The sequence below is a fragment of the Dermacentor albipictus genome, chromosome 6 (assembly GCF_038994185.2).
Source record: "Dermacentor albipictus isolate Rhodes 1998 colony chromosome 6, USDA_Dalb.pri_finalv2, whole genome shotgun sequence".
In the NCBI taxonomy this organism is placed as follows: Eukaryota; Metazoa; Arthropoda; class Arachnida; order Ixodida; family Ixodidae; genus Dermacentor; species Dermacentor albipictus.
This window is the reverse complement of record NC_091826.1, coordinates 53,713,612-53,738,438: the sequence shown is the minus strand read 5'-3', so window position 1 is coordinate 53,738,438 and position 24,827 is coordinate 53,713,612. Positions and strand designations below refer to the sequence as shown.

The window sequence follows — 24,827 nt, the reverse complement described above, 5'->3', positions numbered from 1 at the left end:
CACAGGGCCCGACGACAGACGATGGTGTGCAGCTGCAGATAATCAAGGCGCTGCTGACGGTCGTCACGAGCCAGTGGTGCGAGGTGCACGAGGGCAGCGTGCTGCAGCCCGTGCGCACGTGTTACAATATCTACCTCGCGTCACGCAACCTTGTCAATCAGACCACTGCCATAGCCACGCTCACCCAGATGCTCAACGTCATCTTTGCGCGCATGGAGGCGTGCTCCGCTGCCAACGGCAGCTCTGTCCCCCTTGTTGGCAGCGGCGGCGTGCCTAACACGACGACACTGCCGGCTGCCATCTCTGCTCAGACCGAGCTGGGCCCTGCTGACACGGATTCACGACGCTCGGACAAGATCGGTCTGCCGCAGGATATCAAAGACCAGACGGAAAATTCCAAGTATGGAAGCCCTTTAATATAACAAATTCAGTTTACTTAAAAACAAAAACAAAGCTGAGAACCAGTATAACTACTGGTAGGCTTTGGTGCTGTGTAAACATACTGTGTACCGGGTACTATACTTTTGAAGGTAATAGAGCATTTTCAGTGATCTTCTTTCTCTAGTTAAACAGAAAAGCAATCAAGGACAAGCTGTTATATGGTCTTGGTTCGTGATACCGAACCAGAGTTAATTTTTCTTTAACTGGGAAGCTTTCTTTCTGAGAAACCCGACTTAGTTTTCTTTGTAGCTTCCTGCTACACTCGGGTGGATGACAATTTTTACCTTTCATGAATTTTTTTTCTCTATGTCAAATGAAACTTAAGGATTGAAAGGGGATTTGTTGTCACAGTTCCATGGGTACAGTGCTGAAGTTACAAAAAGAAATTGACAACTAAAAGATACAAAGCAGACACGAAGGCACATGCGAGTCGGTCCTATGTCTCTCTTAACTATTGTCTTTTTGTTACTTTATCATCTGGTGACTTGTGATGAGAATGAGGGAGCATAAGAGCAAGTTTATTCGCTTGCCTTTCACCTATTCTTTCTTTTACCCGGTGCAGCTCGGTGACGCCACCTTCCATTGTAGAGCCCTCGCAGACCCCGCCTCCTGCAACATCATCTGTGACCGAGGACAGCGCAGCCGAGGAGGACGACACGAGCAGTGTAGCCGATGATCGGAGTCATGGAGTAAGTCGACGGGCCTGACGTGGCAGTCTTCTCATTTATTGGCGTCAAGCCAGTTACTGGGAGCCCTTGGCCTCGTAATGAGTGCAACTCGCCAAACCCAAGCGATGCAGCCAGAGAGCTGTGCCCAAACATTCAATTAGACGATAGAGCCTATACAGTCGACGACCAATTTTTCGGCCCCTCAAGGGACCTCCGTGAAAATGTCCGAAAAATCAGGCAGTTCGAAAAAACAAATTTGCCCCGAAAAAACTCAATTAATTGCTTGCTTTTGAGTTAGAAGCTGGAAAAAGTGATTAATGGCTTCTGAACCATGCTTCGCTTGCGTGCAAGCAGGTCCGCCTGAATTTCGGCTAGAGTCTTCGTGTCGCTGAAAGCGGACAAAAGAGTTGCGACCGCTTGCATCAGCTCAGCTTGCGTCGGCTGCGCTGCTGCAGGCGAGTCGGCATCGCTCTCGCTCTCAGACTCTGCAAGCACTTGGCGAATGATTTCTTCATCCGTGAGCCCGGCGCACAGTTCCAACTCACTGTCCATGTCCGTAAACTCTGAAAACGAGATGGTCGAGGAAATTTCGAAGCCTGCAGTGTGAAGGTCGTCGATGAGGTGCTCACTGCCAGACAGCTGCTCGACGACACTATCCTTGTCCAAGAAAGCCGAGTCGACATTCAACACAAATCCGGTGTGGCGGAAGCAGTTGCACAGCGTTGAGGGTGCCACCGACTTCCACGCATCAGCGAGCATGCTAAGTGCTCCAAGCAAATCGACAGAGTTGGCTTTTTCACTGTCGAGGCCCAACACCACACGCGAAAGCAAGCGTGACCCTATAGTTCACCTTCAGGTTGCGTATCACGCTTTGGTCCATCGGCTGTAGGATACTTGTTGTGTTCGGTGGCAAGAACTCGACTTGAACAGACTTCAAGTTGTTGATGTGCCCATGTGCAGGGCAGTTGTCGACGAACAACAAAACTTTGTGGGCTTCTAGATCAAATTTACGATCTAGTTTTTTCTCATAGCTTTCAAAAAACTGTTTTCTTATCCATGCCTTCTTGTTCGCCTTGTACAAGACAGGCAGGGACTTTGCGCCTTTAAAGCACCTCGGAGGTTTCGACTTGCCGATGATGAGCATCGGCAGTTTTTCTGTCCCTGACATATTGCTGCCGACCAAAACAGCAACTTGTTTCTTACTGTGTTTTCCACCATGGCAAGGGTCACCAGCAAAGGCAAGTCTTCTCTGGCATAAGCTTGAAAAAAAGTCAGGTCTTGTCACAACTGAAAATGTCATCCGGCGAGTACTCCCGTAAGAGCGACTGCAGCTTTTCACAGCAGTAGTCCGGAACGATGCTCAGGTCAACAGCTGCACTTTCGCCGCACAGTTTCTTAAAACTGAGATCAGCACGCTTTTTGAAGTTTCTTAGCCAGCCACTGCTGACCTTAAATCCTTCAATGTTCATTTGAAGCGCCATAGGAGGGCACCGGAGATGGGAACCTTGCTGGCCACTGTTGACTTCAGCCATACAAGGAGGGCCTCCTCGAACTTTGGATAGGTGCCGTGGCTTACATTTTTCTGACGACACCCAGTAGACTTTTCCGCCGCCTCCAAAATCTTTTGCTTGTTTTTCTTGTATAGTCCGAAAGAGTCTGTTTGGAAATTTTAAACTCTTTTGCGACGTCTGCCTGTGTTCGGCCACCTTCGACGAGTTTGATTACTGCCGCTTTCTTCGCCATCGACATTGTGGCTTTATTGTAATGTGCACCCGTTTGCCACAATCTAAAGAAAGAAAAGTCCTTTACAGTACCGCGCAACTGATTATTTCTTACAACAACATCTCATTTGGAAAAATAGATTTACTCCCAATGCACCAAAGTTGCAACAAATAAAGAAAGTCGAAGTTTCGCCCAAAAGGCGAAGCGTCGATTACGACAGCAAATTAGTAGACAGCTATACATGAAATAAGGATAGTAGTTTTATCGGCCGTATAAACTTTTAAACATTCTCTTGCTAACTAAACTAATAAGCATGGTTTCACGCGGGCACAAGCAAACATGAACACATCTCACGCAATAACCACAGAAACTCTTTTATCAAAACGCTGGAGTGGGGAAGTGCGGTAGCAGGAGCAAGCAAATTGACCGTTGTGCAGCCTCTCGCTTCAGGGCGTACTAAGCAATTGGAACACAGTGCGGTGCACCTAGATGCATAGACTCTGTCTCCATCGCAGATCGCTTTCAAGATAGGGACCACGCGGCTGCACCATACGTAGCAGCCGCCAGAGCAGAAAGCTTCTCCTGTTTGCGCCTGTCCCACGCGCAAGTTTCGGGAATTCCGAACGCTCGTGATGCGGCCCGATTTCCGTCCACCTCCGCATACGTGATCACTTTCCTTTTAATTGCGGCATCGTCATGAACACGACATGTCTTTGCAGTTGGCATTTCCATGCTGATGGAGCGAATGTGGAAAACGGGAAGACGGATGTTGCACTCGAAGCTCGTGCGAGGCAGCCATTTAGAATGCCGATGGCGGTATGGCAATGCAGATTTAGGGCCGTACTCGATTCTAACACACACACAATTTTTGGACCTGTTTTATCGGAAAAGAAGTGCTCGTTAGATTTGAGTAAATACAGTATAATCCAGTTCATATGGTACTACTACTACCAGCACATCTTTGCAGCAGTAGTGACATAAAAAAACTCATTTGAATTGGTTTATTCATTAATCTTTTTTGTTTGCAGGAGTCCTCAGAAGAAGTGGTGGCTACAGTGCTTCAGGAAATCCTGAACAGGGTAGTCGCAGGTTCTGGTGATGCACCGACATCGTCGTCGACGGTGTCCTCCACGCTCCCAAGGGCGGGATCTCAGGAGAGCGTAGCTGCTAGCTACGATGGTGGGGGTGCCGCGGTGCAGGCCCACTTTGCACACGTGGTGCAGAAAGACGCTTTCCTGGTCTTCCGCTCGCTCTGCAAACTCTCGATGAAGCCTTTGCCTGAGGGGCAACCTGATCCCAGGTACGACTGCCAAACATTTTGTACCGTGTTACAACTGGGTGTGGCAATGATCATCGCAAGGACAGCCTCCACTGATTATCATTGAGAGACAGCGTGCTTGGAGTATGAAGCCACTTGCTTCATGGGGGTGTTTGTCAGCAGCCCCTCAGAGCAGGCGAAAGTGACACGCAGAATGGCACAACATTTAATGAAATTAAACTCCACAACATACAAGCACCAGTGCTAAACTTAACAAAAAACTTGCATCCTCATAAAGAACGGTCACAGGTTATCCCTAGCCCTGGTCACAAGTTATCCTTAGCCCTGGTGGGGTACACGCTGCACCCAGGCGCACTTCCTGCAGCAGTTCTGGATTCTGGAGCACTGGAATGTGCATGCTTGTAGGCATAGCGTTGTCATAACGACAGTTGTAGTGCGATTGCTTTGATCAGCAGCGGACAGGATGTCGGCAATTCTGACGACTGTTGGAGAGTTAGTGCAAGTGCTTAATGTCACTGAACAGCGCGAGAAGTGACATGGACTTAATAAAATTGTGGGCAGGCTGTAACTTTGAACTGGTCACGCTGCTTTGGTTTTTTATGTAAAGAAAATATATGGGTGCGGTATTCAAAGGTCGAAGGTCATGGATTTCTACGCTGTGCAGTGTTGCAGGAAAAGATGTGGAGGTCATTGTGAAGGCAGCCGTGGTCACAGCTGCACCCAGCTCAAGTGATGCCGTGACTGTTCACTCGCGATGGTACAACATTCCTTTGGAAGGGCAGTTGATGGCAGTGCCTACAGTGTGAAACTTTGAACATTATACAAAGTTAGGCTTGGCCTGAAAGTTCGTACTATCCCACAATGTGTGTTAACTGTCGTCCTTTTACACTGGTCTTACTAGTGCTGATTTAGAAGGGTGGCTTAGTAGCTATAGCATTTTGCTGCTTAGAAGGAGGTTGTAGGTTTGATTCCTGGCGATGGCGACTTCATCCCAACAGGGGTAGAATGCACAAGTGCTTGTGTGCTTACATTTATGTTCACGTTAAAAAAGCACTGGGTGGCCAAATTAATAGGAGTCCTACACTACGTTTTCTCTTGTATGCCATGTGCTCCTTTTGTACATTAAGCCCTATTAATTTGGTTTGATTTGAGTTGACTGATAATGCAGCATGGCCTCTTAAAGGGACACTAAAGCGAAACAACAAATCAGTTTAGATTAATAAAGCATTGTTTGAGAACACTGCAGGCAGTCATTTCAAAATAATAGCTTGAGTATTAGACGAGAAAATGCAGGTTGAAATATCAGTATTTAAATTTCGCGCCTAAACCCCAACGCCTGTACGTCAGTGTGCTGTCAGGGATTCCAAAGTATGTTTTCGCATTTGGGCCGCGTTGGCTGAGTAAAGATTCCCGAAACTTGCCATGTTGAATATTTGGTTCCTTTAGAACACAGTGTAGTCAATCTCTACCACTATATAATTAAGTAGGCTCTAGAAGATGCCATCGAAATTCGTGACATCACAGCAACCAGGTGCGGGAACTTGAAGGGGACGTCGCCACCCATCTTTCGTTCTTGCGCTTTTTCTGGCTTACCAAGCGTCTTATCGTGGTAGGAGTGGTGGTATCGTGGTGTTTTTGGTGTAGTAGAGAGGCAATCTACTGATCCTGAAGAAATCATTTTTCTCTTTAGTGTCCCCTTTAAAGTGTGGATCAGCCAAATATCATGTTTCCATTCTGGTTTCACAGGTCCCATGAACTTCGCTCGAAGGTTCTCTCGCTGCAGCTGCTGCTGCTGATCCTGCAGAATGCGGGTCCTGTGTTCCGCACCAACGACATGTTTGTCAACGCCATCAAGCAGTACCTGTGTGTTGCCCTGTCCAAGAATGGCGTGTCATCCGTGCCCGAGGTGTTTGAGATCTCGGTGACCATCTTCCTTGCGCTGCTGCAGAACTTCAAGACCCACCTCAAGATGCAGATCGAGGTGTTCTTCAAGGAGATCTTCCTCAACATCCTAGAGACATCCAGCTCCTCTTTCGGCCACAAGTGGAAAGTCATTCAGGTAAATGCATTTAATTTATCTGGCTCAAGAGGACTCCTTTGTGTGAATGCCACTTGACTGGTGCTGCAGTGGCACCTTAGAGTAAAGTACCACTTTACTAGAACTTTGGTGCTCTAAGTACCAGACTGACACGCCTGGTTTTGCTTCTTCGGCAGGTGCTGACACGAATCTGCGCCGACGCCCAGAGCGTGGTGGACATCTACGTCAACTACGACTGCGACCTGAACGCAGCCAACATCTTCGAGCGGCTGGTCAACGACCTGTCCAAGATTGCACAGGGGCGCCAGGCCCTTGAGCTCGGTGCCACCGTTCATCAGGAGAAGTCAATGCGCATCAAGGGGCTCGAGTGCCTCGTCTCCATCCTCAAGTGCATGCTCGAGTGGAGCAAGGACTTGTACACCAACCTGACCGGTAACGCTACGGGCTCAACTGCAACCAATGCCAACACCGCAGCTGGCACCGGTAGCACGTTGGAGGCCCCTGAGGTACTTTTACCCTTGCAGGTTTCCATTTGATTTGCATGAAATGGTCCTTGTAAACGCTTTCTGGCATGAGACTAACTGCTGCGCCAGTGTCCAAGAGCATTGGGATGGGTGTCCCTTCAATGTTTACCGAAACCTCATAGCCATGCTTTTCTTCCGATGCGCATAATACAGCATAGTAAATCTGGGCTTCCTCAGACTCTTCGTCAGAATTTTCTACACAGTTTACCGGGTCATTCGCTTGACACACCACTTGCAATTATCCAGTCCTTCCACATGCTCGACATTTCACATTTTGGTACCAGCATTTCTCAAGATCATTGCCTTTTCTGCAATGGTAACAAAAGCTCTTTTTCTTTGCTGAGCAGTCTTTCTTAGCGCCAGGCGCATGGTATTTTCTCTTCATGCTTCCACGCGCTGCGTTCGCTTCAGTGTACCTCGCCTCTTCTATGACAGCTCTTTGGTTTGGCGGTCCGCCAGCTCTTTCTCGAGTGCGATTTTATATTCGCCTTCAAAAGTTAAGTGTTCCGTCGCAAAAAGAACCCTTTGCGCCTCTTAGTCATGTAAGCCTGCTACAAGACGATTTCTGAGGGCATCATTTAGGAATGCTTTAAGCTCGCAATTCCTTGCCGAATACTTGTGCTCTGTCACAAGTCTTTCACGCTTTCGCCTTCTTGCTGAATTCATTTATTAAACTTGCAACATTCAGTGATGACTGAGTATTCTGGACTTAAGTGGTCTTCTAACAACTCCCGCACTTGGTCGAAAGTTTTGTCGTGGGTTTGTTAGGAACCAGAATTTTCTTAAAGTACTCGTACGTTCGACCACCCACCACGTTAAGGAACAGCTTCAACGTTTTCTCTGCCAGTACATCATCGATGTTGATAAAATTTTCTAACCTTTCAATGTACGACTTTATGCTGTCTGCCTTTGGATCGAATTCTGACATGCTTCCCTAAGGCCTTGAGGTATCAGGTGTAGCCGTTATGAAGAAGCAGTTCACTTATCTCTTCCAGCGACCACTCCATCCTTCACCTTGTTCTTGTCCTTAGCTGGTCCATGTTGCCACTGTTGTACGCCGTGCTTCACCAGCCGTCGTGCCGAGATGCTGCTGCGGCGATCCCATCCTCGCCGCCAGTTCTATTGTGGCTGAGACATGCGGCCGAACCGACGTACGATTCGTGCGCCGCCGAGATGTAGGTGTCCGAGAAGGCGTTTATGTCAAATGCAACAGACACAGCGCTATCCAAACAGGCACGTGGTGCCAAGAAGAATGATCATTTATTCGCATTGAATGCACTTCTTATAGAGCTCGTGTTAGCACCGTTCTGAAGCCACAGCGATGCACTCGGCGCTTTATTGGGGCAGAACAACATGCAGTGCAGTTACCCTACATTGGCAAAAATGTAATGCTCTACTTGAAGAAAAGAGCGCTACAAAGACGCGGACTGAAAGAAAAACATGTACGACGGACAGGGCGCCTTGTCCATCGTACATGTTCCTCTTTTAGTCCACGTCTTCATAGTGCTCTTTTCTTCAAGTATGCAAAACCAACTCGCCCACATCAAGCTTCTGCTGCTTCAGATTTCTTCTACATTGGGCTCTTTCCTGTCTTCAGAAGTAGCGCCTTGTCCGTCGTACATGTTCCTCTTTTAGTCTGCATCTTCGTAGTGCTCTTTTCTTCAAGTATGCAAAACCAACTCGCCCACATCAAGCTTCTGCTGCTTCAGATTTCTTCTACATTGGGCTCTTTCCTGTCTTCAGAAGTAGCGCCTTGTCCGTCGTACATGTTCCTCTTTTAGTCTGCGTCTTCGTAGTGCTCTTTTCTTCAAGTATGCAAAACCAACTCGCCCACATCAAGCTTCTGCTGCTTCATATTTCTTCTACATTGGGCTCTTTCCTGTCTTCACAAGTAGCGCCTGGTCCGTCGTACATGTTCCTCTTTTAGTCCGCGTCTTCGTAGCGCTCTTTTCTTCAAGTATGCAAAACCAACTCGCCCACATCAAGCTTCTGCTGCTTCAGATTTCTTCTACATTGGGCTCTTTCCTGTCTTCAAAAGTAGCGCCTTGTCCGTCGTACATGTTCCTCTTTTAGTCTGCATCTTCGTAGTGCTCTTTTCTTCAAGTATGCAAAACCAACTTGCCCACATCAAGCTTCTGCTGCTTCAGATTTCTTCTACATTGGGCTCTTTCCTGTCTTCACAAGTAGCGCCTTGTCCGTCGTACATGTTCCTCTTTTAGTCTGCGTCTTCATAGTGCTCTTTTCTTCAAGTATGCAAAACCAACTCGCCCACATCAAGCTTCTGCTGCTTCAGATTTCTTCTACATTGGGCTCTTTCCTGTCTTCACAAGTAGCGCCTTGTCCGTCGTACATGTTCTTCTTTTAGTCTGCGTCTTCATAGTGCTCTTTTCTTCAAGTATGCAAAACCAACTCGCCCACATCAAGCTTCTGCTGCTTCAGATTTCTTCTACATTGGGCTCTTTCCTGTCTTCAGAAGTAGCACCTTGGCCGTCGTACATGTTCCTCTTTTAGTCTGCATCTTCGTAGTGCTCTTTTCTTCAAGTATGCAAAACCAACTCGCCCACATCAAGCTTCTGCTGCTTCAGATTTCTTCTACATTGGGCTCTTTCCTGTCTTCACAAGTAGTGCCTTGTCCGTCGTACATGTTCCTCTTTTAGTCCGCGTCTTCGTAGCGCTCTTTTCTTCAAGTATGCAAAACCAACTCGACCACATCAAGCTTCTGCTGCTTAATGCTCTATAGTGTAGCATGGCTGGCCCGGGAATAGGATATGTCCTGTTTGACACTGGAGGTGCTGCAGCTGAGTGCGTCGTGCGCTAGCTTGGCTGACGACATGCTGGCCACATGCTGTCTTACAGTTCAGGTTCTCTGAAACGCGCGTGACAAGTATGGGCCTTCGGAAGATAACAAAGTGCTCGCTCGTCGTGTGTTTGTACGCAGTGAGCCAGTAGGGAAATATTTATTCGCAAGCATAGTGCGGAGACGTAGGTTTGTATCCCACCTGTGGCCAGTTGTTTCTTCGTCCACTTTCATTTCCATTATCATTTCTCTAATTCAATTAGTAAGTGCAAGCAATTTCCCCTATGTTGTCTTTGGTGTCATTGCTTGTTAGCTTCTTATGATTTGATTGATAAAAATCGGGCCCCTTGATTCCCTTTCTTCTCTTTCATATATATATATATATATATATATATATTAAGATAACGCATTGCCAACCAAATTTTACATTCACTTCACTATTACAGTAAAAGCTTGTTAATTCGAACTTCAGTAATTCGAATTTCGGGATAATTCGAACTGTACGATTTGGTCCGGCCAAGCTCCATAGAAGTCCATGTATAAAAAAGCCCGTTAATTCGAACTACGCGCCGCCGCGCCTGGGCGGCGTGCCGCCTGGCACATGGCCAGAGCAGGCCTTGTCGCGAGGCTGCAGCGGCTGAGTTGCCTCCAAAATGGGGAGAGAAGGAAAAAGCGGGTAAAACCGGTGCCAGCACCCGGCGCAGAGGCTGGAGGGCAAGGGGTGACAGCTGTGGCAACAGCTACGCCCTCTCTCTACCTCCGGGAACTGCGGTTTCCGGTTTTGAGCCGCCGATCTCAGAGGCCCAAGAATCTTGTCGTATAGCTGCAGTTGTTAACCGATGGATGGCGCAACCAGCACAAAAAATACAGCGAATCCAGTACATCGCAGCGCCGCTAGCGCTCGAGAATTGAACGAATAGGAGGAGCCTTCGTCAACGTCTTTGTCCTGAACTCGCGGTGGTCTCGGCCGCTTTCGGCAGCCTCGAGTTTTCTGGTTTTCGGCGTGCTTACGACCTTTGTTGTGCGGATCGCTTGAAAAGTTAGGCCTCGGTGGTGTGCTTCGCCGTGCTGACGTGCGGTTTCAGAATGGCGTGCGCCCGCGGTAAATACTGCGCCAAAACACTGAAGGATAAATGCGACATCTTACGGAAAGTGGACGCCGGAGTCTTGTCGAAACAAGAAATCGCCAAGAAGCATGGGATACCGAAGAGCACGCTGTCCACTTATATAAAAAATAAGAGGGCGATTGAAGACGCCTTAGAGGCAGAAGTTGCCAGGGAAAGGAAGAGGATGCGGCTGGCAAACTACCCCGACCTTCCGTGAAAGGTACGACCTTGTGTTTCATGCGGTGTCAGGGGAGATGAAGGCTGTTAACTTTGAAACATGTGAAAGTTGGCGCTCCGAGGTCCTACAAGGCTCTACGGATTTTTTCAAACATTAAATTGAACTGGCGCCATGCCCTGCTGCTTCCTGGTCGCGGTGTCCTGTTTTTCTTCATTGCTTTCGTTAGTTCGAACTTCGTTTAATTCGAACTGAGATGGCGTCCCCTTGCGGTTCGAATTAACGAGCTTTTACTGTATTGATAACTTGTGACATTGAGATTTGATTATCGTACTAGGGCAGCTCTTTTACTGAAGTGACCAGCAGAGTTTGGTGTGAAATTGTGGAAGCCTGCTCCATGAAGGATGCTGAAATTTTCAGGAGGAAGACCGGTCACTGGTGAGCCATGGAGGCTCGTGCAACTCGCTCAACTCTGCGGCGAGCAGCTGCAATATTCCGGAACAGCTGGAGGTGCTGAAGCAGCAGAAAGAAATCATGGAGCAGGGCATCGACCTCTTCAACCGCAAGCCCAAGCGGGGGCTCCAGTTTCTGCAGGAGCATGGGCTAGTGGGGCCCCGACCGTGGGACATCGCTGAGTTCTTCCACTCAGACGAGCGTCTTGACAAGGTGAGATAGCGTTAAATTGCATTCTACCAGTAATAAGTTATAGGACTGGAACTTTGAGATCAACGAGTCGATTTGAAAGGAAGCAAAAGAGCACGCATGGGAAGAAAGAAAAAACTATCGGCGGGATGATAAGAGACGAGAAATAGGATGATGGCAGCATGTGTCATAAAGCGAATGGGGGTAACTAATAATCCATACTTCATTTTGCAGGTAGCAGGTAATGTTACGAAGGCTAGAGAGACGTCTCTTACTACTCGCATTCCAAAAACCACCAAAAATAATGTTGGTCGTGTATGAAAACAAAAGTATAGTTATTGCATAATTATTTCATGGAAGGCATAGCAAATCTGAACCTTTTTACCACTGAGCAAGCAATGCGACATGTTTCTGCAACCAAAACATTGTTGTATGTTGCATACTGAAAGCACAAAGGTGCAGAAAGAATATGTGGTTTGATGTAATCTTACGCCTACAAGATTTTGGTTATGACACATGAAGTAATTATTCCGTAAAGATCCTCGCAGATCAAAAACAAATGCTATGCAAAACGCACTGAGTGAGACTGCTATGACTGCACTAGCTGCAAAGCTTACACAGCATTACCTGCTAAGTGCAAAACCTAGTATAGTTGAGATTAAGTGAGAGAAGGAGAGTCGGACAGGTTATGTGGTGCACAGAGAAGGTTACTGGCGATCTTGCGAAGGTAACAGAATGGATGCCAAGGGAAAATACAGTTGGGGGGCAGTAGAGGATTAGTCAAAATACTGAGATTAGGAGATTAGCAACACACAAGATGCTTTCAGCTGATGCAGCGTGGAAGTTGCAAGATACAATAGGAAGAGGCCTCAGTCCTGCAGTGGACAAAATAGGCTGCTGCCGGTGCTCATTATAAATGCATGTCGAATGATTACAGTAGTTGCACACTTGAAATCTTGATGTCAAGTGCGAGCATACAGTTGTGTGGACAGTTGCAGGCTGGTGTTCAAGTACAACTAGGGTAAAACCAACACAAATGAAAAGACAGGGACATACATTAACAAGCTTCACTGGATTAACAACTGCAGTTTATTGAAAAAAAAAAATTATTTGACAGTACAGCTGCAACCCTCATCTCTGTGAAGCAGGGGTGAAGGGATGCAGCAATGCACAGATTGAAACCTTTCATCGGGATTAGAAACATTTTTACATATTCTGTAGTTTAGAACTGACAGGTGTATAAGTGCTCTGTCAGTATCGGTGACTGAATAGGAATTTTAGTATCTTGACAAACAGGATCAGGCTTTCTTTTTTTTTGGGGGGGGGGATTTGGGGAGGGTGTTTATTGTTCCTTGTTAGACACGTGTTGGGGTGGCTTGGATACCCTACTGGTGCATAGTTATTCAGGTGGCAGGAATTGTGTGTTCAAATAAATGCACCTCCTAGTCCAGCAGCGCATTGTGTCTTCTTTCTTGTGGTTGTGTCAACAAAACGCAGAGAGCTGTGAACGGGGTTTGGCATTGTAACCAATCCGCTTGCCAGCTTTCCAGCAATTTTACTTTAATGAACAACAGGAAATGCAGAGTGGTCCAGAACAATTAGGTACTTTTGCTCTGTGCCTGGGTCAAACCGCATTATGGGTGTTTGTTCCAGCTTGTTTAGGTGCTATGTTGCCTTTCTTTCCTTTTTTTTCTTCGGTGTGAGCTTGATTGCGCTCTTTTCCAATGTTATAATAACTCATCTACGACTGCATCACTTAATTTTTTTCTTTCTTCTTTTATTTTCTTCTACCAGAAACAAATTGGAGACTTCCTTGGAGAAAATGAAAAGTAGGTATACTTCTTTCTTAATTTCATAGAGTTGGGGAAAGAAAACTCCTCGTTTGTATTGGTCTGGCAATGTAAAGTGCACTCAATCACTTCTCTGCAAATTGCAAATTTGGTTGCTTATTGAACCCACATTTAATAATGTCTCCCTCCTTGGCAACTTATTCAGTTCCTGATTTTGGTGACGGCTGCGTAAAAAATGAAGCATGGAAACCATTTGCCATGCTTTCACAGATATAATCTGCGTCAAGATTGGAGTGCTTGATTAGTGCAAGCAATTAGAGCGATTTACCTGTGACTTACATACAATCTTTTCTTTAGGTGAGGCTTCATAGTAGTGAGGAGTTGCGACCATTACCGTAGGCACAGCTTCATGGCATTACAGAAAGCATTGCTGTGAATCCCTGCTTGAAGGCAGAATTTCTATATACGTGCCACAAGACATAGTTAATAAGCTCTCTTGACCGCGTGTGCAATGTATAGAAAAAATGTATAAAACTGCATCTAAACTCTAAACATCTAAACTGGGTTTCCTAGCTTATGGCCTTTTTTATTGTTTTGATTATTTACCTGATATTAGCCAATCCAAAAAGCCCATGCAGAGGCTTCTTATAAAGCATTATGACAGTCCTTAAGTTGTCATGGCTCTGTATTATTGTTATTATTATGATAATTAAAATTCTCAAAGATGTGTACTGAGCATAAAGCAGTTCAAAGGAAGCACGTGATCACGCATCGCTGCTTGAATTTGTGGGCATTGCACAAAACGTCACAATTTTATTTTCTCATTTTTGTATGATGCGGTGTACCTATGGCTGCAAATAATAGGCAGGAGCAGGTTGTACACATAAAGACATAATTGGACGGTGTTTATGTGCACACGGGATATATGTTTTGGCCTTACGCGGGCATGGCGTGCTAGCGCTGTGACGTGCAGCCTTTGCATAAGCCTTGCGCTCGGCGTTTTTCAGAATGAACAAGGAAGTGATGTGCGCCTACGTAGACCAAATGGACTTTGCTGGCAAAGACTTTGTGTCTGCGCTACGCTGCTTCCTTGAAGGGTTCTGGTTGCCCGGGGAGGCACAGAAAATTGATCGTCTCATGGAAAAGTTTGCTGCCCGGTACTGCGAGACCAACCCCAAGTAAGCTTGGCTTCTGTCTTCCTTGCGCTTGTGCCTGTACGAGACTAGGGACACTTGCAAGTAATAAACTATAGGATGTCTGTACAGTGTGGTCATTTGTTGTGGTAAGTAGCTGTTAAAAGGATACTAAAGTGAAACGCTAAATCAGCTTAGTGAATAAAATGTATTCTTTCAGCACTTTAATTTCGTTTTCCTTGTGGTAATAGGTTGATTGTTAGACGAGACAATGAGAAGATGAAGTTTTCTGTTTCTTGAATTTTGCGCTAAAATCCCAGTGCCAGTATGTTAGTGTGATTGTCATGAATTTCAAAGTGTTTTCTTTTTTCATATCTGGCTGTTGTGGCTTAGCTATGCTTGTTGATACTATAAGTTCACTCTTTGGCTGTTTTGAAATACAACTTAGTCCATCTTCACCGATAAAAAGTTAATCAGGCTTAAGGCTTAAGCAGACACCATTAAATGTTGCACCGAGCTAAGAGGCTTGGCTTGCAAAGCCTCTTATGGTAACAGTGCATCTTTTAGTATTGTAGAAAAGTAATTTATCAATACAGTTCCTTTATCAAGATGCCCCTTTGAAAGTTCATCAAATAATTGTATAGTTTCTGTGCATGTGTAAACAATATCATCAGCTCGAAGATCAACCAAAGGCACTGCTCATTTGAGTCTATAGGGATGGCTTTTAAAATGTTACATTTGCAGGCGCATAGCTCCCGATAAAGTCTTTTTCCCACTTTTCATTCTTTACTGTTACAATGAATATAGTGTTAAAAGAAAACACAGACGAACATTACATACGTTAACAGGACAAGCACCAAAATTACAAAGTGTCATGTGCTGAAGTTCCATAAACCTGCATATGAAAGCTTCGAAAATATATTTTGACAATGGTGTGCTGGAAGGCAGAGCAACAAAAGCAGTTTTTGATACATTTAAAATTCAAATACAGATAATGCTGCAATTTTGGTATAGATTCTACATAGAAGCGCAGTTTGCCTTCAGATATCATCATCACCATGATGGTGATGACAGCAGAACCTCGTTGGTACATGCCTTCAGATATCATCACCACCATGATGATGATGACAGCAGAACCTTGTTGGTACATTCCTGTTATGTACGTTCTCCCGGCGTGAAAGTTCGCAATCAAGAACATGCACAAAAATATGATGCTACAGAGTTACGCTCATTTTTTACCGGTTTATGCATTTCCGGAATACACAATTTTTTGGCACCAATGTTCAGTACGTTGCCAAATTGCCATCATGTGATACATTTTCTGGCTGCTGGATCTCATGTTAACAAGAAAATGCGCACACGATTGACAACAGTATATAGCTGCCCGCCGCAGCAGCTTCACCGCAATACTCGCTCGGCCGTCTCATGTGAAAACGCCGGTGCGCACTCAGTTTCTCATTTTGGTACCAGAAAATGTTCTCCAGGGTTGTCGCACGCAACATTCACAACTATCGGCGCCAATCCTATTGCAGTAAGCATCTTTACCTATCTTTTTCACAGCGCGTGATGCGTAGTGCCATTGGTAGCGTACTGAACGCCTTTAGTAGGTGATCCCCGCTGCTCCCCGCTGCAGGCGGCGTGATGTGGGCATCACATTTCGTTTTGGTGGCATCCAGTGTGGGCCACCAGCTTAATTACGTTTCTGTTTTCCATCGCCCTCTTAAGAGACCATGCAATAGGAAAACGAGAAAATGCATCTTGAGCTGCCAGATCACCACCAACACGATGCGTGTCGGTGTCGCGTGCTGCAACGATGCGCGCGACGCTTCGCTTCGCATTTGTAGATGTCAACAGTACTTGAGTCTGCAAAATTTTTTTGTTGCTTCGGATTGCATTTTTTCTCAGCTAGTATGTTTTTTCTCACGGTTTCTTCCAAAATGTATAAATGAGGTTCTACTGCACAAGCTAGAATTTACGACTCTATGAAATTACTACTAATCAACTGCATCAGTAGATCTAAACTGACCTTCAGTTTTTGATGTCTCAGTTTCAAATCTTTTGGCCATGATAGTAATCTTTTGCGCGGTTATCTTTTGGTCATGATAGTATGTATGCATACCGGTGTCTTATGTTTGTTCTATTGTGTGAATTTTTCACCTCTAATGAGTCATTTTTTGTTTAATATTGCAGCAACCGGCTGTTTGCAAGTGCAGACACGGCCTATGTGCTGGCATATTCCATTATCATGCTTACCACCGACCTGCACAGCCCACAGGTAAGCACATCTGCTAAAAAGAAATGCCGCTAGACTAGTGAAAAGAAAGGGAATAGGAACACAGGAGCAGAAATGCCATTTCCAATGATTTTTTTTTTAGTGGAAAGGAACTGAAATGTGCCAATATTAATGTCACTAATCACTGCAGCCTAAGCTACACTCAAACAAAACTAATGGAATCAAACAGGCACAAAACCACTTGACCTTGATGAAAGAAAGGCTAGCGACCACACAGGAATGAAAACGTGTCACAGTTTCTAGAGTGAAGCACTATTTGTTGCATGTTAGAAGTATGTGTGGTTACTTGCGTCATCTTGTTCCCCGATTTCACTGATTTTTTTTTTGTAAGCCTGCTCATGCATACTGCATTTCATGGCCTTAGGTTTTCTTGTTATTATTTATTTGCTTTAACAGTTTTTTCTACAGATTTAAAGCTGTTCGTGAGGGTAGCGCGAATACTCTGAGTACATGTGAGGCAGCAAATGACTACATTGCAGTTTACTGTAAAATTGTCAAAAAGACATTGGAAAGCGTGGGCTTTATCTGTACTGTCATCATTCCATCATTTTGTTTGAATTAACATTTCTTTTTTCTGCATTAATAGTCGTTTTTTTTTAGACGAAGGCAACATGTGTGCCATGTTGAAACCGAGATGCTTAATGCACACAGTGTTAACTCGGTTAAGGCATTACTGTATTAATTGCATTAAACTCTTCATTAAGTACAGTGATGCTCTTATGATTGAATTATAAGCACCCAGAGACAACTCCACAGGGCTGAGATTGAAGGTCTTGAGGTATCACTTGTACAATCTTGCTGATATGTTTGTGATGGTACCGCAGAACATGAAGATCTGGGCAGGTGTAAACCAAATATCCAGGAATCTGTGGGTGTTGTTATGGGCTCATGCAAGCACAACATAGCATCCAGAAAAATACATGAAGTGGGAAGCGCCTTAGTGCGGCTCTACTGCATATATGTAATGCTCAACACTGGTAGTCTACATACCTTTGTTTACTTTTGCATTGCCAAAGCCTGCCAGATTTAAAAGCATTGTTATTGCTTGAACTCTAAAAATCATGGCACAGGTTGTACCATATAGACTTGTGACAGTGATATTTTGTTCTATGTTTCATATGTAAAGAACTCTTCGAGTTCATGAACTTAATTTTTAAATTCGTCTGTCAGGTCAAGACAAAGATGACCAAGGAAGACTACATCAAAATGAATCGCGGTATCAACGACAGCAAGGACATTCCCGAGGAAGAGCTGTCGGCGATCTACGATGAGATCGCTGGCAATGAGATCAAAGTAAAGACCACTGCAAGTCGTGTGACCGGAAAGCAAAGTAAGAAGCCTCTTGAAGAGGGCTATTTTTGCATTATTCACAGTATATTCAAAGCTCTTCAAGCTTGAAAGGAACATCAAGGAGAAATAGAGTAGAACTTCGTTGATACATTCTCGTTACTTACGATTTCCCAGTGCCAATGTTCGCAATTGGGAACACAAAAAATGACCTTATAGAGTTATGCTCATTTTTTAGTGGTTCGTGCATGCCCTAAAAACACTATTTTTCGGCACCAATGTTCAGTACGTTGCCAAACCGCCATCGTATGATATGTTTTCCAGCCACTGCACCTCACGTAAACAAAAGTATGCATGCGATCGAGAACAGTATATACCGTATTTACGCTATTGTAAGTAGACTCCCCCATATCACGTGACAGGAAAAAAAAATAAAAATAGCATACTCGAGGGCGCATTCGATAACGGAAATTTATTAGCAGCTGACATGGTCACTGGACTATTCTTCACTAGTGCTGCCATCGTCATCGTTGCTGCGGTGTCACAGCGCGTCGTCGTACAGCGAAATTTCACATTTGGCAAACGACCGCACCATGACATCTTGTGGAACAGCAGCCCATGCCGAATGCACCCAACCACACGCAGCCGTCAGGGAGGCTCTTTTGGCAGGTCCGGTTGGCGTAATTTCGCTGTCTTCTGCCGCCGGCCGCTCGTTGTATTCACGGCGGAGCAGGGCCTTAAAAGGCGAAGGTCCGGGCTTGTTTCATGACCATGTCGCACTTCACTTGCAGGTACTGATCACGCATTTCAGTAGCGTACACCACAAGCTTAGCCTACAGCTCCAGAAAGCGTCCAGACTTCGGCACGTGGGAAATTTCTCACTTGCCGTCACGTGAAAATTCTCATGCCACAATGATCTGCACGATTCTTCGCGTTACGTAGATGTCAACAATTGTTGAATCTTTCAAATCCTTTTAGTTCATTCGGATCGTACATTTTCTCGGGTAGCGAGTTTTTTTTTTTTTTCTCACATTCTTTTCCAAAATGTATGAACGAGGTTCTACTGCATTACAGTTTTAGCTGATCCAGATGCATAATATTACTTGTGGAATACTGGGCTACTGGAAATGTAGACGTTAGCAGCCATGCTGGTTATGCCATCTTGGGACATTAAGCTCCACCAAGAGCATGCAGGGGTATTGTTCCAGTGGCAGGCTATTATGTGTTACTCCACTACTGGCACGAAGCCATTGGCAACAGCGTAGCCATGAATGTGCTGTGGCTTTCTTTCTTTTACTTTTATGAAAACAGCACTAAATAAAATAATGTTTCCCACACTTTATAGCTGCACAAATGGCTACAACATGTCCCTACCAGTGCTGTTGGTGCCGTCCATGTCTTCGGCTTTTTCTAATTCGTAAAGTGTGATAAGTATGCAGACAAGCTGAAACATTCTGTTGAGCTCACCTTGTCAGGTTAATGGATCATTGGTAACAAATCATTCTTGCAATGAAGAATGCTCGATGAGCCACAAAGGAAGCAAGAACAAAAGACAAGGGACACTGCCATGTTGACATTGACGTACCATTTCTCTGTGATGTTGATATTGATAAGATAACAGAAAAGTAAGAAAAAGAAAAAAGAAAGACTCTATTTGTAAAATTGTTATGTACCAGAAAGACCGAGATGTGCGAAAGCTATCTGAAAACAGTGATTTCAGACCAATGTGATCATCACTGCAGTTTGAAAAGGAAAGTTCAAAAAGAGATGCTTAACTTTCTTTTTCCTGCATTAAAAATAAAATATTTTCTTGTAAACAATTTTGAATGGAATAAATAAAGAATGATCTATGAGCCTAAACTGTCTTATGGCTTTTGTTTAGTATCCCTTTAAAGTTTTCATGGGAACAGGACAGCATTGTGCAGTAGCTCATAGCTGCTTGTGTTCAAATTTAGAATTGTAGTTATCTTCACTGCACTGCTGTTGCAAGGACATGAAGAGGATAGGGAAGGCTGTAGATTATATTGCTGTCACAGGATATGCACATCACATTAATATGGGCACATTCTCACACACATACACTGCTACTTTGCAATTGAATTTATTCCAAGAATGTAGAATAGAGAGCACAGTAATAAACAAAAAAAAACAACAAAAGTTATGACCAAACGTAGAACTAGGAAAGCAGAAAGGCAGGTGTTTGAATTACTGGAGGGTAAAGCCTCGATGGTTATGGAGTTTATTGTTTTATGTCTTTGTGTTTGTGGACTTAAGCTTGCCTCTTTGTTTTGAGGTTCTAGAAATGTTAGCGATGCTTGGGTGGGATGTGACATAAACTTGATAGTAATAATCTCTGCTGCCTCCTTTTATGTGACACAGACGTGTCAAGTGAAAAGAAGCGTCGTCTGCTGTACAACATGGAAATGGAGCAGATGGCACGCACTGCCAAGGCGCTCATGGAAAGCGTGAGCCATGTACAGGCCTCCTTCACCTGCGCAAAGCACCTCGAGCATGTCCGGCCCATGTTCAAGGTATGTTTCTTATCACTTGCCTATACACTGTCTCATGATCACTTTGCAGTGCAGCGAAAGCTATGGGCCTCCTTATTCTTTTCTTTTATCTTCCCTTCTTATCTGTTCTTCCCCTTTCCCAAGCATAGTTAGCTAACTGGGCATGTCCTCTACAAGGCATGTAAGCCTTAGATGAGCCAATGTGTGTGTCAATTGGTGTCAGTCCGCAACATATGAATCCGTTACGGTGCCAAACCACTGTCACTTTATACAAGAATGGAACATACTAAAGGCTGTTATTTAGCACATTGGAAAACATACAAACATTTATGTAGTGCTTAGCAATACTAAGCCCATGTATATCTGCAATATAATCTACATCGAAGCACAGAACTGTGCTTTATTTTACAAGTTGTGTGCAGTGCTGTCGAAGGTACTAGGCATACGCTGGCAATATCTTTGCACAGCATAATATAGTTGCAAGCATAACTGTTTGATTAATGGCAGGGTTGTAGAGTTTTGCTTTTGCATGGCACGTGATATGTTGCAGTGATATGTGATATCTTAGGACCTTTGCGAATGCATATCATATACTGTAGATTCAGCAGCTGCTGAGCAGGTGACAGGGTGCATATGAGCATATCTTGAGGGGCATTTGGCTTTCCCATTGGCTTATGAGTCCTGCAGCTTCTACAGTGCTGCAAATTACTTCTGAGAGGGAGTATACATTCTGTTATGTACTATTCGTTTCACATGCACCATGTGGTGGGGCCTTTGCATCCTTCGCATAGCTTTCACTCCACTGCTAGTTCATCTTGAGACGGAGTGTAACTGTCGTGCTCCTTTTTTCTTGATCACTCAAGTCAATTTTCTGATTTAAATGATAGTCACAGACGGGTCAACGAAAGTTATGCATTGCTTGTTTTGTGCGTGTGCATGTTCTGGACTTCGTTGGTGGGACTTGGAACTTTAAAGCTGTCATGCACTAATACCGCACTAGTTTTTGTGGAGTGTTGAGAATTGATTCCCACTCACTAAGCAGGGAAGCAAGGACACATTTGAGAGAGCATAAGAAAGAAAATACTGCTGTTCATAGCAGAAGCTGTAAATAAGGCGTGAAATTGAAACATTTGAATTGAATTGGCCAGGTGTTAGTTGATGTTCATTGCTCGAATAGCTTGAGAGGAAAGCTGCAGAAGTCGCGGAACAGAGTGCACAGTAGTGGCAGTTGTATTTAGTGTGCTATTACACGCAGTAAGGCACACGCAGTGTCTCAAATTAGTGACTGTGGAAAACGCTTGCATTAAGGCGCGAACAGTCTGCTTTGAAAAGCCATGTCTTCTGGTTCCTGCACATTCCTGCCATGTATTTTTATGCTTTGTGCTGTGGCGGTTGCTTGACTTCTTGTACCATGTTCATGGTTTGCGTCTGTCTCATGTGCCATAATGACGGTCTCATGATACACTGTGCACTTACACTTCATCAGTGTCCTAGAGACACAGTTGATTGAAGTATCAGTATTCAGAAAAGTCCCAGGTACAAAACTAGTTGAGGTGCATTACTTTCATTAATCTTTTGTACATATTTTATTTGCCGACTACGTTACTTAACATATTATGGTGGAACCAACCATGACCATTGTCAACAGCAATAGCAGCGACTTTTGGCGAAGGAACAGCCACTTTGTTGACATCTGCTATCTGTTTTCGACTAATTGAACTCAAGTGAGGTTTTCTTGCAGTTGAGCTTTAATAACAGCCATGTTCAGCGGTGAAGAATGTTTTGTACAAAAGTGTCGAAAAAAGAAATAACAGTGACAGCAGTAGTGAATGTTGGCATACGGCTTTGGGTCATGGTTCTCAACTGAAGATGTCCTTATTTTTCCTTTTTTTTTTTCAGCTGGCTTGGACACCGTTTTTGGCTGCATTCAGTGTTGGCCTGCAGGACTGCGATGACCCGGAGATAGCAGCGCTGTGTTTGGATGGCATCCGCTGTGCCATCCGTATTGCTTGCATCTTTCACATGACTGTGAGTAACCTCTGGCCCCGCTGTGGCTGTTGTCGATACATATATCCTATGTAATTGTGTGAAACGAACAACAAATTTTGCTGCAAGGGCACATCTTGGAGAAAATGGCAGCTGGCATCCTCACTGCATACCTTTTTTGCCGCCATCTTGCTATGGAGTAGGGAGTAAAGGGGTTATACATGCAGCATGTGCGACGATTTCATCGATTATTGTTTTAAAGCCATAAAAGGGGAGTCCACAAGCTCCTCTTGCAGCTGAGTTTGTCGTGCCGTTGCGTGGTGCTAGCATCAGAAGGTTCGTGCCATCTCGTCATTGCTGCACTTCTGCAACACCGACTACCACCATTGCATGCATTTCGTGTGGGGAAGACAAACTTCAAGAGAAGCGAGAGTCATGTGGAGAATACAGACGTGGGTGGTGGGGGGGCGGGGGGGGGGGGAGGTAAATAGTTGAGCGTTTTCGCACACTTTACATTCCTCTGTTTCTAGTGTCTGCCTTTGTATCCGGCCTTTTATTTCACTGGCTGCTAACCTTTAACCTCTTGAGCTGTTAGACCGGCCGTTTTTGTAGCAACATTTTCAGTGCACAGGCTTATTGGTAGATTATGCAGAATGCTTGTCTTTACTCCACATTGCAGCTGGAGCGCAATGCATACGTGCAAGCGCTGGCCCGTTTCACCCTTCTCACGGCAAACTCGCCCATCACGGAGATGAAGAGCAAGAATATCGACACCATCAAGACGCTCATCACGGTGGCACACATGGATGGAAACTACCTGGGCAAGTCGTGGCTGGACATATTGCGGTGCATCTCCCAGCTGGAGCTGGCCCAGCTCATTGGCACGGGTGTCAAGCCGCGCTACCTCGGCGGCTCCGGCTCTGGATCAGCTCAGGCTTCGGCTGGGGCCCACGGGGCCCTCCAGGACAGCGTGCTCGACCCTATGGAGTGTGGGTAGCCTTACGCCAATTTTTCTCTAAGTGCCGTTGATGGAACCTTGGTGGTTCTCGGGAAGAGTCCAGAAGTGTCTGCGATAACTGCTCTAGAGAAGTATTGTCATTTCTGGAATACAGTTAGCATTTTTTGTACACATAATCTGTAAAGGTGAACTGGCAATTTGTGGAACCTTGGGTGTCCTCGGAACACTCCAGAGATCCACAGGCACGCCTTTAAATATGCATGACATTTTCTGTACTACGGTTTATCCTATGTACAGTCCACTGTGCTAAGTTTTGGCTGCACTTAGTTGCACAGTTCGTAGGGGTTTAATTTAACGCACGAGGTGGAACTGGTGGAACATCCAAGAGTCTCTTCCCATGGTTACTTGTGTTATCAGCCAGACTGTGCACATGCATTGTTGTGCAAATCAAAAAGTTAATTATCAATAGGAAGCTTTTTCCTCCTTTTTCTCTTTTTGGGAAGGATATGCGCTGGTGGTATTCTCAAAGTTGAGGCGGCAACCAGTACTCGTCTCCAGGCCTACAGCTAGTCACTGATGCATTGTGATGTTTTCTCTTGTGCTCTAGTGTTTGGCTAGATAAAACATTGTCATTTTTAAACATAACTATAGATACTAGGTACACTAGAATAGCACACATTTTATCATGCGACGGTCATTTTCTTACTTGCTGACAAGAGAAAACTTGCAATCCTGCAGTACGTGTTCTACTCGGTTCCCCCCAAATGTTGTAAAGGCTTCATTGATAACATTGGAAAACAGCGATATAAGTAGAACTGGTGGGCAGGGTATACAGGGTTACGAGCCTTTCTCTTATAATGCATTGACCCTCCTTCCTCACAAATTGCACAGTGACGCGTCCCGGACTGCCCATGGACCAAAAGCAGATGGCGATGCTTCAGGAATCCATGGGGGAGACCAGCTCCCAGAGCGTGGTTGTGGCCGTCGACCGCATCTTCACAGGCTCCACTCGGCTGGATGGAAATGCCATTGTCGACTTTGTCCGCGCGCTTTGTCAGGTGAGAGTGTCAGGCCCTTTGACCGCCCTGCTGTTTGTTTTCTTTAAGTGTGAAATGAACATAAGGGACTTCATCTACAGTTCTCACACAATCCTGCCTACCGTAATTACTCAAATGTAGCGTGAGGGTTGACTTTCCAGGCATGTAAAAAAAAGAAGAAGAAAAAACAAACAAACACAAATGTTACGCGAGATCAACGAAAAAAGAAATGGTGCCTTTATTGAAGGAACCTTAGCAACACAAAGAGAATTTTTTTTCCTTCTTCAAAATTTTCTTGCAGATGATTTTGGTATTCCAGCGACTGCATTTGCAGACATCAAAACGTTTTGACCATGGGAGTGAGCCCATAACAGCTGCCACTTTAAATTTAAAAATTGTGTTGCTTGTCCGTCTCTGCTCTTCCAAGTTTGTGCCGCTCGT

General features: G+C 44.9%; 1 protein-coding gene across 2 annotated transcripts in view; it reads left to right on the top strand.

The window, feature by feature from the left end:
- The window catches only part of Sec71 (ADP ribosylation factor guanine nucleotide exchange factor Sec71), a 52,819-nt gene that overhangs the window by 9,379 nt on the left and 18,613 nt on the right, over positions 1 to 24,827 (top strand). For both annotated transcript variants that reach the window (XM_065439505.1, XM_065439504.1), the window contains exons 4-17: positions 6 to 400; positions 1,004 to 1,130; positions 3,860 to 4,131; positions 5,857 to 6,169; positions 6,325 to 6,654; positions 11,171 to 11,416; positions 13,187 to 13,221; positions 14,190 to 14,360; positions 16,506 to 16,590; positions 17,779 to 17,938; positions 20,275 to 20,426; positions 22,305 to 22,433; positions 23,071 to 23,380; positions 24,241 to 24,407. In XM_065439505.1, coding sequence (XP_065295577.1) covers positions 6 to 400; positions 1,004 to 1,130; positions 3,860 to 4,131; positions 5,857 to 6,169; positions 6,325 to 6,654; positions 11,171 to 11,416; positions 13,187 to 13,221; positions 14,190 to 14,360; positions 16,506 to 16,590; positions 17,779 to 17,938; positions 20,275 to 20,426; positions 22,305 to 22,433; positions 23,071 to 23,380; positions 24,241 to 24,407 — 2,892 coding nt within the window. The remainder of the gene's footprint in view (positions 1 to 5; positions 401 to 1,003; positions 1,131 to 3,859; positions 4,132 to 5,856; positions 6,170 to 6,324; positions 6,655 to 11,170; positions 11,417 to 13,186; positions 13,222 to 14,189; positions 14,361 to 16,505; positions 16,591 to 17,778; positions 17,939 to 20,274; positions 20,427 to 22,304; positions 22,434 to 23,070; positions 23,381 to 24,240; positions 24,408 to 24,827) is intronic.